The sequence below is a fragment of the Cyclopterus lumpus genome, chromosome 6, assembly GCF_009769545.1.
Source record: "Cyclopterus lumpus isolate fCycLum1 chromosome 6, fCycLum1.pri, whole genome shotgun sequence".
NCBI lineage: Eukaryota > Metazoa > Chordata > Actinopteri > Perciformes > Cyclopteridae > Cyclopterus > Cyclopterus lumpus.
Window position 1 is genome coordinate 12,271,058 of NC_046971.1, and position 17,854 is coordinate 12,288,911.

General features: G+C 38.5%; 1 protein-coding gene across 1 annotated transcript; it reads right to left on the reverse strand.

Annotated features, from left to right (window-relative positions):
- Nucleotides 1-152: 152 nt before the first annotated feature.
- Nucleotides 153-5,465, reverse strand: pex11a (peroxisomal biogenesis factor 11 alpha). The gene is made up of 3 exons (XM_034534456.1): nucleotides 4,874-5,465; nucleotides 4,595-4,710; nucleotides 153-1,512 (listed from the first exon to the last, which is right to left on the reverse strand). The coding sequence occupies exons 1-3, from the start codon at nucleotides 4,927-4,929 to the stop codon at nucleotides 944-946; spliced, it is 741 nt and encodes a 246-aa protein (XP_034390347.1). The 5' UTR covers nucleotides 4,930-5,465; the 3' UTR covers nucleotides 153-943.
- Between the last annotated feature and the right edge of the window lie 12,389 nt (nucleotides 5,466-17,854).

Here is a 17,854-nt window from a genome sequence, read left to right on the forward strand (position 1 = left end):
TCCTAGAGAATATATTAAGAATGTATTTGTAATCACATTATCAAGGGTGTTTTAGCTCACTAAAATAGTAACATACAGTACCAGTCGAAAGTGTGGACAAAGTCGAGGCCATGCTTGGCTGGCAGAATTAAAAATACAGGCGAGATGAAAGGCATTTTCCACACACAACATTTTAATTGGTCACAGTAGGAAAAGCACATGTCTAAATATAGAAATGAATGATGGCTGGATTTCATTTAGCAGTTTGGATTTCAGGCTCATGGTCTAGTGCATGCTGGCACACAGTCACTCTTACTGGGACACTTTGATAGAACAGAGTCATGGATTGTTTTATTAGTGACATGTCAAAGTCAAAATACTTTTGGGAAGTCAAAATACTCTTCCCAAAAAATCTCTCTGCTGCTTTTTCCCCCTGGAAGCCCTTTTGGCTGAGAAGCAGCTTGTTCATCGCTTGAATCATTGAGGTAAAACAGCATCTCATCACAAAACAGAGTGCAGTGAAAGAGATGTACAAAGACAAATACAAAAATCAGCATCAGTAAGGAGCCCTTATAATATAAGTAAAGTAGTTAGACGACTGCCGGTGTTAAATGTGATGTTGAAAAAGACAGGATTGGACACCGGTTTAGCCGTGGCTCTTTTGAATTACAAAACTTTAACAAGGCTTCCAGGTAACCTTGATTTGCTTCCTTTTAAATCAGTGTTTTTAACTTTAACTGGCCAATTCAATGTTAAATCATTGCGTCTCCCAAAAGTATGATATAAATCAGTGCAATCAATCAAAACATCTTTTACAAAACAATCATATCCAGTCATCCCTTCAGCTATTCTAACATAAATGTTGCCTAATCTCATTGTGCACCAGGTTGAAATGACACTAAATCCTTTTAAATAAAACTTTTGCTCTGGAGTTAGTTAGTAAGGTTTGATTCCCCCCTTGTTATCATGGTTTAAGTGTTAACTTGGGCTGCACCAGGGTTACAAGCCCAATCACTGAGGACATCAAACCACACAATCCCACCACTCCTGCATTGGATTGATATATACCCAACCTGTCTAGGGGAATAAAGAGGTCACATATATTTTTCAGCATGTCCAAGGCAACAGCAGGATGCGATTTGAAGCTCTCAAACAACAGAAAGATAAACGCATCCAACTGAGGAACGACAGCTTCAGCTACTTCAGGACTTTCACTGAGATGCTCCTCCATTTTCTGCTTAAAGTGTTTATCTCGTGCCCTGTGTGTCATTAACTGGAGGACTACATAAACATCTCTGGTCAGACTCATAACTAGCGAGAGGAAGTAGCAGCGAGAGGAATTTAGGCTCCAGCGTTCCTTGTCGACATCACGGATGAGACCGACACTTCTGGCCCAAAGTACATTGTCACAGATAAAGTAGAGGGCGCGGTTGATGTTGGCCACCGTAAGGCACAGGCTCAGCACTCGGTCAGAGAGCTGCATGGTTCGCTTAGAAGCCTCAATAGAATTTATTGCGTTTCCCAGCCTGAGCACTGGCAAAGGAGGAAGAAAAGAAAAAAGGGATATTAGAGCAGTAATCAATCTAATATTTCATAGTCGCAGTGCACTAAGGAGACCAGTTAACTGACATTTAAACTAAACTACAGTGTTTTTCATCTTATTACATTTTTCCTTCTGGAGGAAAGAGTGTGGTTGTCACTCAGCGTGTTTTACATACTGTAAAGGCACCTAGTCTAGCTCATGCTCTTGCTTGCGTTCATTGATTTCTGAGCCCTTCATAAAGCATGTTACTTTTCAGTTTTAAAAATATATATAACTCACACACACGCTGTTCTAAGTTTAAGATGAGACATTACCTCTTCCACCCAGCGCTTGTGATATGGTGGCATTACTTTATTCCACATGATGGGCATCAGATGTCTAGCAAGCAAGGTAAAGAACGCTATAGTCTCCGCCTGGTAAGTTGTTATTGGTGTCTCCTGTGGGACTTTCCCAAACAATGCTGTCAATGAGTTACGATCAGTAACCGTATTACACATATATGAAAACGTGTTGAATATACCGGTACAAAATGGGGCCAGTTTGGGATATTACCAAACGATGTTACTAAGGCTAGCCGGGTTGCAACTGCACTGGATGAAGGGTGCATCTAAACCAGGCGACAACCTCTGGTCCAATGCGGAAGAACCTTGAACTCGCATTCTCTCTCCTGGCCATCAAGAGGAAGCTCCTCTCGTTACAAAAAGATTCAGATTGTACAGAAGTCTAAGAGAAAAAAACACTAGTTTCAAATCTCTTTAACACAGCATGATGTTCATTTAGTAAATTATGGTCCCATTTAAAAGTAAAGTAGACCATAAAGCAGGTACTGCTTTCAGGCGTGGCTACCTTGGGATTGAAAGGTTGCTACAAGAGTCGTATACAACGTCTCTATAACTTCGTCACTACTCGAAATATGGTTACTTCCACTCACTGGCTGCAAAAAACAAGATCGCGACAATTACTGAAGCCAGACAGCCCGGACACAGAGGCAGGAGAGCCCTGTGAGTCAAACAGAGTCTGGCCTGGTACACTTTCAGGGCCTTTCTTGTCCGACCCTGCTGGAAGGCATTGCCCCATCCTTCACTTCTATGTGGAGCTTGAGTCAAAACTCCGAAACATTTGTATTAATATTAAAACAACAGCGTTGGCAAAGAGATACATTATTAATCATTCCATGATAAATGGGATGAGAGGACTGTTATTCGAACTCATCATATAGACACAATCAGAACCTCTGTATAAAGAACAAGTTGTATCAAAATGTTGGATATCTCACTGCAACACAGTCTGTGTTTGGCCCGTATTATCAAAATAAAAAGCAATACAAATGTAATCATACAGTGTCAAAGTTCAAACGGTTTCAGTTTGTGTTGTAAAGTAAACATATCTATGAGCGGTCAAGGCCAGTTTTACGGTCATCAGTTACAGACACAGTAGGTGCAGGTCCGTGTGTCAGTTACCCAAACAACGTCTATCTCTGGTCACAGGGGAAGAACCTACGGCCTTCAACAGAGCCACAAACAGCCATTTAGCTGGTCTAAGTCCGTGACTGAGGTATTCTTAATGCCAAAGAAAATGCTAAACGGCCAAACAATACTTAACTTGTAAAACGTTCAGGGCAATTTGTACTGCACCTTTACAGAGGACGATCAAATGTGACCCTGGCACACTTTTTTGAACATCCTCAGCTATGTGTTGTGTACAGTTTGTTCATGTGCTGGATGAAGAGAATACATATTCACATTGAGCATCTTGTCAACTTCACAATAGTTTTATGGCAAAATGGTTGTTTATATTAGGGATTTTGAAAGCGGTATGGAGGCAGTTGCCATTTGAAAAGAAGAATTGAAAGAGAAGTAAACTAAATACTATTGATGTTGATTTGATGATGGGATAATGCATGCAGGTTTTTATAGCAGAGATGGGGAACCTCTCCTGAAATACATACCGTCTTTACTAAAAGCAAAATATATTTTATTAAACTATATTAAACTACTAAGGTTATGCAACAAAAGTCTTGCATTTTGCTCATTGGTTACATTTCACCACACTATTTATATAATTTGTAGTTTACATTACAGTCATTTAAAAAGTCACAACTTTTGATGACTTCTGATGTTCCACAACGTTTGCCTGGACACATATGGTCAAACCATAGCCTACATCCTTTTCTTGATTTTTATGACCATGTTAACCCAACGCAATGCATTATGGGATTGTTATCAGATAAAAAGTTTATAGACTTCACTATCAGATGTTCTTTGGCACTTACAAATAATTGTCTAGAACATGCTCATTCTTATCTTTCCTATTCTAATCAATTTAAGAAACTGTATTTCCTGGAACAATGGTGGCAGTTCCAAAAGTTTTGTGAAAGAGTTGAGACTATTGAATTATTGACAATATAGACAGCCTTTACGGAAGTTGGAGAAAGTCAAGCAACTTAAGCCGTTATTTGCTGCGACTGCAGATTATTATGCAGCAGCCCAGTGCTATGACACACAGATGGAATAATGAAAAAGAGAAAAAAGCATTTATCAAGCGAAACTTCTTGGCTAAATCCTTTTTCCTCAGATAGTTTCTCAGTAGTTTTACTTGTTTTATAATATACTTTTTTTGGACAAGTAGACATCACGTTGGACCTACGTACATTTCAAGGTGCATTTTGTACACTTTAGACTAAGTGGTTCATCAAAACAATAAATCATGGGATCAATTAAAAATAAAAGTGATTCACGTTTACAGCCCCACCGTGAGAAGTTACAACGATATTGTTGGAATGGAAAATGGAGAAAATGTGTTACTTTCACCACAGTGCTGACTCAGCTGCAGATATTATTAGGAACAGGGTGGAACTGGATGTGACACAAGGCACTTAACCTATATGGTTGGATTTGAACACGTTCAACCACAAGTACAGTATTATGGGATACATTTGAGTCATTGTATTTTATATTCAGTCACCGTACTAGCTAGCTACTGATTAGGGTTGGGTCCCAGGAATCACCAAACGTAAACTACTGTCGCTAACGACTAACGTTACCCCCACTCTACAGTTACAGATATACTCACGCTTTCGTCCAGCGCTCATGTTGGTTTCCAGACTTTTAAGTTTCGCCACAAGGTCCTTTCTTTCGGAGTTGTTTCGTAGTAAATATATCGACAGTGCAGATGCATATTGGGTTGCCCTGAAATAAATAAAGAAGACGAAGAAGTAGAAAGTTGACGTTCAATTAAGAGCTCGCTACTTTTGTTCCCTCGCGTTTCAAGTGACGTTTACTGAACTTTTCTGTCACTAAAATGCAAGGTGGACACTTGACGAGCAGGTCACAAACACTCTAAACCACTCACCGGAATATACGGTCCCTTCCTTGGCTTTGGCTCGTGAGTTTGAGAAACGCATCCATGGTGAAATCAAACAAGAACAACTTGTTCTACTTAGCTGAGACCGAGTTGCACCAGACGGAGACACATTAACGGCAATGCCTCGCGACTGTGGGTAGAATATCAGCAACTTCTATTGTTGGCAATGGTGGTTCATCTGGCGTTGCCCATTAAACTCAAACAGATCCCCTGAATGTTGAAACTTCTTGCACTTTGAGACTTAGGTTAGCTAACTTCCCGATGTTACGGTTTAACAAGCGACCCTGTTACCTGGCGACTTTCAGCCGAACGCGTCTGTTGTTGTCGTATTTACGAAAGCTGTTGGAAATAGGAAGAGAATATGTTCTCTATCCTCGTGAACGCCGAATAGTTTAATTTGCATTCGATACATACGATATATATGAGATTGTTTGAAACATGCTACAATGCGGCATTCACGAGGACAGTTACATGTTATTTTCCTATTTCCAACAGCTGTCGTAAGTACAACAGACGTTCGGATGAAAGTCGCAAGTTAACACGGTCGCCTGTTAAACCGAAACACCGGTGCCTTTGGGCAATCAACACAGCTGAGCCAACAGTACTTGTTTCACTACGGCCAGCTTTGCAAACGGACCAAAAGCCGAGCGGGTTTTGGTCACGGACCAGTGCGTTACTATTGGTTACCATGGAAACTCTATATTTGACTGGATAATAATCGCAGTTCAAAAAGAAAAGTTTCAAAAATACTTTAAATTAAGAGGAAATATATTAAAATAATAATATCAAATGTTTTTAAAGACAGACAGCCTACATGCGCAACTGTGGTTTCAACGATAGGGGGCAATGTGGCAGTTGTTGACAGTTGGTCAGATGCATTGAAAAATAAATATGTTATATATAATATTGTTTTCAATCATTCTTATAAGATCAAATGTAACGTACATTGCTTAAACATATGACAACATAAGTTTCAGACAGTGATGGATTTTCGTTATTATTATTTATTATCTAGCTAATAATAATTCATTAGTTAGTTAATACTTTCAAAATGGCATTAAAATATTATGTTTTACAGATAAGATAACTGCAGCTTTTTTAGATTGAAATCAGCCCAATCTACATGGAACCTTTTTTTTTAGACCAAAGGCATGATTACTGTATGTGACAGAAATAAGTAGCGGAGGAGAAGCATAACATGTTCATATTTTGTATGAATCTAATGTATGTACAGGGCTGCACTGTGGTGTAGTGGCTCGCAGTGTCCCCTCACAGCAAGTCCAAAGACATGCACCCTGACTTCGCCCAATGTCAGCTGGGATTGGCTCCAGCACCAGATGTTTTTCTAAAAATGAAATCCTTTTTGTTTTCACACTACCGCATTTGATTTGAGCCTTTGTTATTTTTAATAAGTAGCCTGTTTGGAGGACATGTGAAAGGCTCTTTGAATTTCTTTTGAAAGCTTGAGAAAGCTTGAGAAATATATAAAATAGTGCTGACGTTTGTCACCCCGGTCAACGGCTTGTCCACAGCCAGTGTGTCAACTGTTAAATAATCTGTCTAGAAATCCACATATTCATTCCTGTATTATGGATGTGTTTAAAAGTCAGGCACAAATGTAATTATTCTAAATCCCAGGGGGCTCTTTGTAGATATGGCCATTGCAAAATCAGATCGACGAATTTACATAGACGTAAAGCCGTAGTGGTCTGGGCTCGAACCAGTGACCTTGAAATGATGTTTTAAGCCTGGCCCCTTTTGATGAATGTTTTCTTATATGGAGTATATCTTCAATTATAATTAGTGATTTCACAGACGAATGTATAATCTATTTGAAGAAAACTTCAGAGTATGGCTTTGGATGACATTTCAATGCTGGCTGCCAATCGACACATTTGCCTATATTTTCCACAATCGAAATGACTGAAACCAGATGCAATTACGTTTAAATATTTAAAGTAATGCGAGCGGTATTTCAAGTGTTTCTGTGGGTTCCATATTTCCACTGAAGAGGAAAGTTCATTTAGCAACAGGTTCTTGAGAGACTTTGCAGATATTTAAAGTAGAGATGTGATGGAAAATAAATAAGCAAGAGGTTTTAAAGATGTGCCAACAAACATGGCATTCCACAAAAAGCATCTTCTTAGAGGCCAAATGTTACTTTGTGAAAAAATAAAATCAGACAAGAAATATTTAATCATACGACAATATGAATTGAAGCATTCACTAATTATGATTAAATGCAAAAATACTATTTTTCTCCGAAAGACGAAACAAAACAAATAATTTTTCAGGGTTGATGAAAGCTGCTATCTATGTATTACTTTGCGGGTTAATAACTGTTAATTAAATTAATTGTAGTTATGTACCTTGTCTAGATTGTAACAAACGATGATCTTGAATACATCCTAACAGCCAATCCATATTCAATTCAGTATTCTTCATCAGATCTTCATGTCTTGACAGAATGAGAGAGCTTTTTCACCTTGTCAGGCAGAGGATGTTTAACGAGAAATGGAATATATTGAACCAAAAAAGCATAACCTCCTGCCATTATTTGATTTATATCTTTTCCAAAGCAGTTGAGTATAATATGTCATAACAAATTACATAACTTATAAAGCACCTCTTTTTATTCATGCCTGATAATACGGGATGTTTTTCGAGGTTAAGGACGTTATGAAAGGGTAGAAATATGAGCTTATTTATGAAACAAAAGTAACAACACAATACAAGTCCAACCAGTGCTGACCATAACATTTTAGTTCAGACCGTCAAAGTCTCGCTGTGGCACCAAATCTTTGTCTCCTGTTTAGTGTGGCTTATTATATGAAATGATTGAATGTCTGCGTATTGTTCAATCCACCATGTGTTCCTCAAAAAACATTAGATGTCGTCATGAGTTTAAAAATCCCATCTGGCCTTTTTTACTTCCTGCATTACCAATCTGTTCTCAAGGACAAGAGGAATCAAAACACATTGTGTCAGAAACCCTAAAGGAGAACTGCCTCATCCCCTGCCTGAGTCTCCAGCCTGCTAGCCCTCTCGCCCGCTCGCCCCCTCACCCCCTCGCACCCTTCACCAACCCCTATGAGGATCCAGCTCCTTCATCGCACCAAACCACATTCAGGTCCACCTACTCTCCCTCCTCCCCCCTTGTTGGAGTTCATTGACCAATAGAGCTCTCTGCAGAACCAATCTTACCCACGCCCGACTGTATTTAATCTCCCTTAAATCCCCCTTCACGTCCATCTCCACCATTTAGGGCTTAATCATCACAGCTACGACGTCCACTTAAACCACTTTTCTGAACTGCCCTCAGTTTTGATTTTGACTGTGTAGTGATTGTTGATTTTTACATTCATGTTAAGGACTCAGGCACTGAAGGTCTGTGTGGTGTTCTTGATAACTATGGACAGACTCATCGTGTGAACAAGCCCACACACAAAATGGGGATCACTCTGGCCTTAATTATCTCCGAGGGTGGGACATTTCTAAGCCTGTGGGGGCCTGTGTTTTCTTTCAAACTCCATCTCCATGCACACAAATGTTCAAACAAAGGTAATCACAAAACAGTACAGCATTTAAACATGTATTCACTCTTTCTCGTTCACACGCGCACTCTCTTGGGTTTCAGGCAATGAGCTTGTATAATAAAAATTCTAAAATTACAAATGTTACTGATGCTTTTTCACCCAATAAGGTGAAGGCTGTCTCGGGTAGGAAAAGATCTCCATGGAGAAATGCCACGCTGATATGAATAGAAAAAGTGTAAAAAAAGCTGAAAAAAAAGGTCACGTTCATCATAAGATCTCACATTTATAATTTGGAACTGAGAAATGCAAGGGGCTGACATCATCGCTAAAATAATTAATATTGCACGTAGCTTGTTGCCTGCTACCGTCTACAGGAAAATAAATCCAAATTCAACTTCTTGGCATAAAACAACTGTGTTGATGTCTTCCAATCAGGTTTTCAATCACCGGCACACAGACACTTAAACACAGACAAAGGAAGAATATCAGTCTATTTTTATATCTCATTGCTACATTGAACATGGTCCATCACAATAGATTTACACACCGGCTGGAGAACTCTCTACCACAGTACTAGTTTGAATCCAATTAAAGATCAGGGGCTACTTTACGTCTACAGTATATAATGCAGAGTTCTCAGAGGCTGCATTGTGTGGCCTCTTCTGTTTAACATCTAAAACATGCTTCCACTGGCTCAGATTATGGAAAACAACAAAATAAGTGACCACAATTATGCAGATTTTATACATTTGCATAACCATATTTTTATAGCAGTCTGTCAAATAATTGATTTCAAAATACCCCTGCTGGTTTATAAAGCACTGAATGGCTTTGGGTGAAAATACGTTTCTGATCTTCTGCTATCACCGAGATCTCTCAGGTCATCTGGGACACGTCTGCTTTTTGTCCCCATAATCAAAACTCAGCATGAAAAAGCAGTGTTCAATTTCTATTCGCTATATATCTGGAACAAACTCTCAGAAAACTGCAGGTCAGCTACAACCCTTACTTCTTTTCCGTTTTGTTTTCTTCTTTTATTATACGATTTCTTCTGTTTTATTCTTGTATTAAATATCTGTCTAATTTGATATTAGCTTGTTTACTCTCAAGAGAATATAAGAGTAAACTTATGACTTATCCTCTTGATAGCGCTTTTAATTTGGGCTGGGTTGCCCTGGTCCCGCCCCTAGATATGCTGCTATAGAGACTGCTAAGGGACATCTTAGGATACACTGAGCTCCTCTCTTCTCTTCTCTATCTCCTTCTGTATGAATTCATGTCCGAATCATGCACTATTACTAACTCTACTTCTTCCTCGGAGTCTTTGTGCTTTCTCGCCTTACAGGTTTTTAATGGCCCGTGGTTATATCTGGACCCTGGTCCTGCCTCCTGCCTCCTGCCTCCTGCCTCCTGCCTCCTGCCTCCTGCCTCCTGCCTCCTGCCTCCCGCTTACGCCCACCCTTCTCTATTTCCTTCTGTATGAATTCATGCACCATTAATGCACATTGCTCACTTTTGCTCCTTCTCCGGAGTCTTTGTGCGTTCTCTCCTCACAGGTTTAAATGGATTGTGGTTATATCTGAACTCTGGTCCTTCCCAACACCTACTGCTATTATCATTATTATTATTATTAGTTGCATTGCAATTAGTATTGCCAATACCATTACTGCTTTTATTATCATTGTTATTCTACTATATCCACTATTGTGGTTACATTGGGTAGTTGTAACTTCTCCAGCATGACTACTATTGATTATATGAATCACTTCTGTCATATTCATTGATCCTTTCGTCCTTTGTTTCTCTCCCTCAGGTTTCTTCCTTTTTTCTCCTCGTTTTTTGGGGAGTTTTTCCTGATCTGATGTGAGGTCGCGGAACACAGTATGTCGTATGTGTACAGATTGTAAAGCCCTGTGAGGCAAATTTGGAATTTGTGATTTTAGGCTATACAAAATAAATTGAATTGAAATAAATGTACCCTTAAATTACAGTTTTTAATTGTATTTACATGTTCTTTTCTAATGTGTTTCTTTTGCACTTTGTCTGTTGTAAAGCGCTTTGAACTACCTTGTTGCTGAAATGTTCTCTATAGATAAACTTGCCTTTCCTTGAGGTCATATTCAGAGTGTTGTGTTAATTGCACTCTCTATCTTAAAAAATATTGTTTTAAATATAGAGCAGCTGGTGTCAACAGTTTTACAGTATGACTCAAAGATATTAGCATATGTTCACATGTAAGTCCAAGGTTTTTTTTTAGAAGTTAATCAATGTGCAAGAACAAAAGAAAGAATAGATGTTGACAAATGTAAAACAATCGATAGACCAATGCAAGAACATAAACTGAAATACACACACACACACACACAACAGAATACATGTAAAGGCAGACTGAAGGGGAACAAAGGATGTGAGAACATTTTTAAAAGTGTCAGTGATGGGAGCAGATCTCCCTGGTGTGGGAGTCTGGTACATAAACCTCAAACACTTGATTTCCCTCAAGCTGCTGCCTCAACCCTAGAATGGATAAGAGGTATTTTTCAAGTACCTGAGAGATCGAGTATGAGCGCAGAAGGAGGGAGCACATTCGAAGCCTTCCACACAAGTAACAGAAACTTAAAAGTCGATACCAAGCAAAGAATTATGCGAAGGTGAGCATGAACAGGGCTATACTCTGTAATTGGCCAGAAGCCCAACAGCAGCTTCCTGCAAGGTTTTGCTAAAATGTGCAGAGTTGTTTTAGTCATTTATCCTTTGAGACTGACAGAGAGAGAGAGATTTGTCAGTTGCTCCGGTTCTTTTTGAATGGTGCTTATGGGAACCACTTTCATTGCTGATGCTGTGCACACACTAATACCACTGTGTAAGTGTTGTCAGTGGAGTTGTCTTTCACCTTATACATGTATGCTTAGGTGATGCAGAGTTTGACAACACATTTAAAATGCATTGGGTTTTTTTTTCTCAATAAGCTAAAGCCACAGATGCAGGCAAATGCATTTTTCATGAATAATGATATAGATGTCACTACACCTGGGAGACTGAAGTACAGGACAGAGCGGTATAGTCAACCATATTCACTGAGAAATGCCCATATTCCACACATTATATTTTTATATAATCTCAGATATATTTCTATATGACCTTTTATGTAGTAGTATGCCTTGCTGGTCAGGGTAGCATGCTGTGATAATGAAGACATTTTGCATGTATGCCACCATTAACCAATGTGAGCTTAGCTCAGCGAATGCACTGCGAATAAAACGAGCTGCGAGACGCGATTCGGTCTCTGACGGGGTTCCGCCAGACAGGAACCTGTTGGCTACCCAGGAGCGCTCAGCCGAGAGTCTGTGGAAGCGGAATCACGTAAGCGCGTCCGGGCCGGACCATATATGTACTGAGGACCCTTGTTTGTTAAATTAAATACTGATTATTATACAGTATATCTCTGGCTTCGGGAATTCTTCTTCCAAGCACCAGGCAGCTCGAGATTCTTCTGAACTTTTAACAGTAACCTGAGAGCAAATGGAAAAATAGACTTCATTGACCAAGCTAGTGGCTTTTGGGTCTTCAATTCATCTTCACGCTATGTTTTCCTAAACCATAAGTCCTTTTTTAAGTCGTAACACATATTGGCAACACAAGAAGAGTCTCAATTGTGTGAGCTGTCAATCTTTATGCCATTACACTCGTCAATTATGGGAGAAACGTGTAATTCAACATGTGTCCCAAAGCAGAGGCAATCAGACAAAGAATAATGAGAATGGTTTGTCTTGACAATTTCAACTCAATGAATGTAGCCCTTTATTTATGCAAGCAACATAAGAAAGTGAACAGAAAACTCGTAAATTATGAAACCAATGATGGTATTCAATGAAGTTTTTATTATTTTTACTTTGATAGAGTTATCAATAGTATCACCTCATGAACATGACATGAAAACTTTTTCAGTGAGCTGAAAAAATCCAATCAAAAAAGGACTGTCAGCCACAATACAGCTAAATGTAACATCAAGAAACTTATTTAATTCCAACACTTTCCAAGCATATTTGCATATTATTTTATTTCGCTGTAGATAAGCTTCCTGAATTAGACCTATTCACGACATGAATGTTTGTGAAGTTAACTGATGACTAAGTGACTTTGAATTACAGTAAAAGAAAGCTACATTTAACCAATTGAATTCAGTGTACAGTTATGAAGAATCATTAAAAGTAGCATTTCAAATCTGGAACCGGATTTAAATGTTAGTTAGTCTCTAATACTAATACTAACCCAAGGTACTTTTAAAGTGAACCCTTTTAAAACCCTTTTCCTATAAACAAAGTGTTTGTGACTTACTCCTCATTTTGGTTCATTTCTATCACATTTTTTGATTGGATGGAGTTTTGTTTGCTGAATGCTCATTTTCTACCTTCAATCATCCTCTTTTTTGCAAATTGTCAGAAATACATTTGAACTCAAATACAAGTAAATTAAATCTACTTATATTTTTCATCACCATTTTTTACTTGCTCACACACAACAAGACACACTTCTTCTTTATTTTAACTTGGTTTCAGAGATGGCACATACAGACATTTTCATACAGAGCAGAAGCTGATTACATTTATAGAAAATAAATGTAAACAAATGTATAGAAAATAAATGTAATCACCGAACCTGCCACTGTACAGGTTGGGCTGCACAGTGGCTAGCACTGTCACCTCACAGCAAAAGGGGTCGGGGTTCGATCCCAATCCTTCTGTGTGGAGTTTGCACCTTCTCGGGGGTTCCCTCCGGGTTCTCCACAGACATGCAGCTCAGGTTATTTGGAAACTCTAAAATTTCCCGTAGGTGTGAATGTGAGCGTGAATGATTGAATCCGACAACTTAATAAATTAACAAATTAATTGAAATATCCATTTGTGCTTAATCAGACAGCAGTAAAATATAAAAGTACAGCTTTTCATACACAACAGTTTTTGTGTTATTCATTGTGGTTTACTTTAGTCTGCGGCTCTAGTTTACAGATGTATTGGTAAAGGAGACTCTAAACATTATAGTGTCTCCAACATGCAATCAGCTGAGTGTTTCAAGAATTTATGTTTATCAGTTTATAAAACGTGTCAATTTCTCATTATCCGCCCCTATCTGTCTCAGTCACACTCTCTTTATGTCTTCACCAACCTCTTTTTAGTTTGTCAGGAAATCAATAACATAACTATATTAATCTCAACATTTTACAAGAAATGTTCACCAACTAGTCCTAATTTTGTGAGACATTCATGCACCAATGCTTTTGGTGTCAGTACCTCACCACAGGTTTCTAGTTTCAGGCAATCTGCCTCACTGTTCGTGAAAGTTAGTCGCCTAAAAATTCCTTAGCTCCAACTTCTCGGGTCACTTCTGGTTGCAAAAAAACAAGATTGCGAAGGCCAACATGCCAAACTCGATGCTTCAAGAAAGAAGTCCACAACCAATGAGTGACGTCACTGCGATTACGTCCACTTCTTACATACTGTCGATGGGTCTAACACGCTCTATGCTCGGCCAACACATCAGACAAAAGCTAGAGGAGTCAGGCCTGGGGGTGCGTTCACCAACACTATGAAACTGTATTATCTTGCACCCGGGGAGCATGCCCCCCACAATCACGAAAAGAGATTAGACTCGTTCGAGATGAGCCAGGCCTGCACAGAATCGATCGCAGCACAATGCAGGTCAGTTAGATTTGGGGTCCTATTGATCCCGACCTGCACTGTGTGATCCAAACAATAATCTCACGAGATCGAGGCAGCTACCGTTTCAAGAGTTAGACGCTGCAGTTGCTCTCGACCACCTGAAAGAACAAGGGTATGATGGGAAATTCTGTCTGTCAGCTGATAACAGAGCTGATTGTCTCTTAATTCTGACAATAAACCATGTTTTGTAGAACATCTGAACTTTCTGTGTAATTGTAATATTAATTCAAAGATTAGTTTCATGTCGCGCAATAGGTTTTAATCTAAAAACATGTTTGTTTGGTAATAATAAAGGTTAGTTATATACAAGTTAACAAAACGAGCAGCATTTACAAAGTGCTTTACAAGGCAGACATGCAAAGAATAAAGGAAAGAATACACATTCCCAATCTATTCTAATCCTATTGGATCAGGATGTCACTATTTCATTGTATTTTTCTGCTGGAAAGTGTTCGACTTGTCCGAAGCTTTTTGTCGTTGCCACTTGCTGCCTGATTTCGTCCACTTTCCAGGGAGGCACAGTTCTTCTCAAACAAGCTTATTCATACATGAAGAGAAAACGGAAGCAAAGAAAAAAGTCAAGAACATGATACAATCAAGACACAGTATGTACTTTCGCAAGAACAAACTCCTTGTATTATTTCTAAAGCTTAGCTGTGATATTGATTGCAATGAAAAGTGTGCACATTGTGGAGATCCGGGTCCTGTGAGACACACAAATGTATATTGTGCATTTGAAAGTATTGTCTTAAGTCAATAGTAAATAATACAAAAACACAGAACACACAAAGTCCTGCAAAAGAATATGAATTGAATCTATTGAAAGCAACAGTGTATTCAGTCCTGCTTCTACCTCTCCATTCATTCCCAATCATGAGTTCATAGCGAACAACAAAATAAAAAGGTTGCTCTTCCCTGAGTGACTCATCTCTTCTCATAATATATAAAGTAAAAATAATATATTACATATTGTACGATTTATTACGTTAGTCTAATTGGGTTTTATAGGTGAAGATTATGTCTGCTGTGGCAGTATAGTGTTGGTTTCTCACTGTCTTTATGTCTTGGTTTTATTTTATTTCAGTCTTTTCATTTCCTGCTAGATTTATATAATAATACTAATTATTAATATAATAATAATAATAACTACGCCCCTTTGCACAAATCATTAAGACATGGTATAATAGACCATGTTGAGGCAGTGAGTTTAATTCTGGAAATGATCAAATGCAGATCTGAGATGCAATACTTAAAAAGTTCAAAATCAAAATACTATCAGTTATGTTTGATATTGTGTGTGACCAGTTGACAGGCCAATGAATAAAGTTCCCTGTAGGCTGACCGGTCTAATAAAAAAATGACAACATGCATAATTTATCTAGTGAAAATGAGGCCAGTGGTGTCTGAGTTATCACCTTTGACACAAAGATGAAAGTCAATATGTTACTGCTTGGCTTGGATCAATTAGTGTAATTTTGAAAATGTGAGGTCATAAGAAAACAGTCGAATAAAGAAAATGCAAACACTCAGAGGACCTTGTTTTCTTCAGTGCGGTGATCTTTCTGCAACAGGAAACCCAACAACGTTTTAAAAAATCCAGATATGTTTGATGAAAATGTGTAGAAAAAACAGCTCACCGACTCAACCGGGAAGGCTGGAATAAAAAGGAAAGAAAGATATGGAACACAGCAGCATCGGCTCAAACATCATCTTCCTCATAATCGAACTTCTTCAAAGATCACCAAGCAGGGATGTGAAGAGTCACTCTGTGGGTTGATGAGTGTGGGCGACGTCATGGCTCGTGCTTTCCCTGACGCTGTTCTTGTGCACACCGGACATCTCAGTCAAAAGCTATAATGAACAGATTCAGCTCGATAATACGATTAAGGGAGATGTCAGCCTGGATTATATTTGAACATGCTGCTCAGGATGTCTTATACCCATTTATTTTATTACTGATTGTGCATCCAGTTGAACTTTACTGTTGTATTTTTTTTTATTGGTATTCAGTGATTCTATTGTTCTGTTTTATCTTCATGTCGTTTCATGATTTTATGTTCAGTTCATTGAAATTGATTGGAACATAAACTGCTAGTTGATTTAATGATGGAATGATAACTTCCACATTAATCTTTACAACGTAGCAATCTAAACTTGGGGAGTGTCATCTCTTTTGAAATGTTGAAACGCATCGTTGTGTAATTTGACAAATAACTGTAGGCCTATTTATTTTTTGGCATCAGGTATCAGTGCTTACCCTGTGAGATTGTGTTTCTATTGCTGTTTTTTTGTATTGCTGCATGTAAAAGCTCAAGTTTTTCTTTTGAGCTCAGGTCATTGAACTTTTAAGTGTATTTTCTATGACTTTGTACAGTTATTTTGTGATTTTTGTTGTCAATGGGTCAACTTGGGTGAGTCTGGCAACATATCAAGCTTTGTCAGAGCATGATGAGAGTACATACGTTTTGGAAATCGTGCCTGCTAATGCAGTATCTAGTTCAGAACAAAGTAGTATTAAACTCAAATTTAACCTCATAATATATAACGTTATTATATCGGTAGAAGTGCCGTAGAATACAACAGAAAGTTGCACACTGTAGACAGTTGACTCTCCTCCCCACCTTTAGTTTCAGAGAGATTAAGAGTGAGAATTTGAGGTCAGAGGAGTGTGACATCAAAACTGTGAACAGTAGCTGACACCTTGAAATATGTGACGTTTCCTAGTGCACCTGCAGTTCAAATCTTCAATTTCTTGCTTTTAAGCTTTCCACAAATGTCTTCTGAGGGGTGAGTAAAATAACTATGAGTATGTTTAACACAGAGGGAAAACAGCTGTCGTCTTGTGTTTTTGGTATTGGAAATTATTAGAAAAATTCTACTCGACACCAAATGTAAAATCATCATTCAGGTCATTTATTCTTCATATTTCCAAGTTGCTGGTCAAAGATCCATCCCCTGAGCCTCTGTCATTTATACAGTGTGACAGACAGTAGCAGGGGGAGATGTGGTCCGAACCGGCCCAAAGCAGTTTCTTATCTTCTCCAGAAACAGGCCTCCATTGTCTTTGTGAAGGGGCTCCAGATAAACAGATGAGTTATCCTCTCTTAGAAGTACCTGTGATCAAATTCTTATCAGTGATTGAAGAAGAATACTCATCAGTGTTTGGACTTCCTGGTACCCCCCTCCCATCAAGACCTTCAGACCATGACAGTTCAACATCCTATTTTCCAACAGAAATATATATCCAAAAAGCAATATGTTGGGCTTTTTGACCACAAACATGGTCACTGACTTAGGTAATGTTTTAAAATCTGTTGTCGAAGTTAATGAACTAGCAAAAATGTCTTTCTTGTCCGTCGGTGATAACATTGGTATACTACATTTGGGATGCATTAAGAATACAAAACAAACCGCTCAAAAATAATGTGAAATAACCACACAATAGTCAGTCAAATGACCTGATGTAATTGTAGGCTGTAAGAAATACACACAATCTGGCAACACCAGCTGGGTTTTTCAATAACTGGTCTTGTTCAACACAGCAGGTCTTTTTTTACTTTTGCAGTCAAGCTTTGAGATTACCATAATCACACGTTTTGGATGCTGCATGCTCCACAAGGTGAAGGGAAAATGAAGGGCCTCTATTAGGTCTCTGTTTATGCTGCGCAGCTCAGTTCTAATTTTTTTTGGTATCTTTTTTGTCTCTTTATACACCA

Excerpts from the sequence above, each read along its gene's own strand:
- pex11a (XM_034534456.1), bottom strand. The coding sequence starts at position 4,929 with ATGGATGCGTTTCTCAAACTCACGAGCCAAAGCCAAGGAAGGGACCGT. Across the intron at positions 4,711-4,873 it reads GGAAGGGACCGTATATTCCG|GGCAACCCAATATGCATCTG; the intron begins GTGAGTGGTTTA and ends TATTTATTTCAG. Across the intron at positions 1,513-4,594 it reads CATGAGCGCTGGACGAAAGC|TGCTCAGGCTGGGAAACGCA; the intron begins GTGAGTATATCT and ends CTCCTTTGCCAG.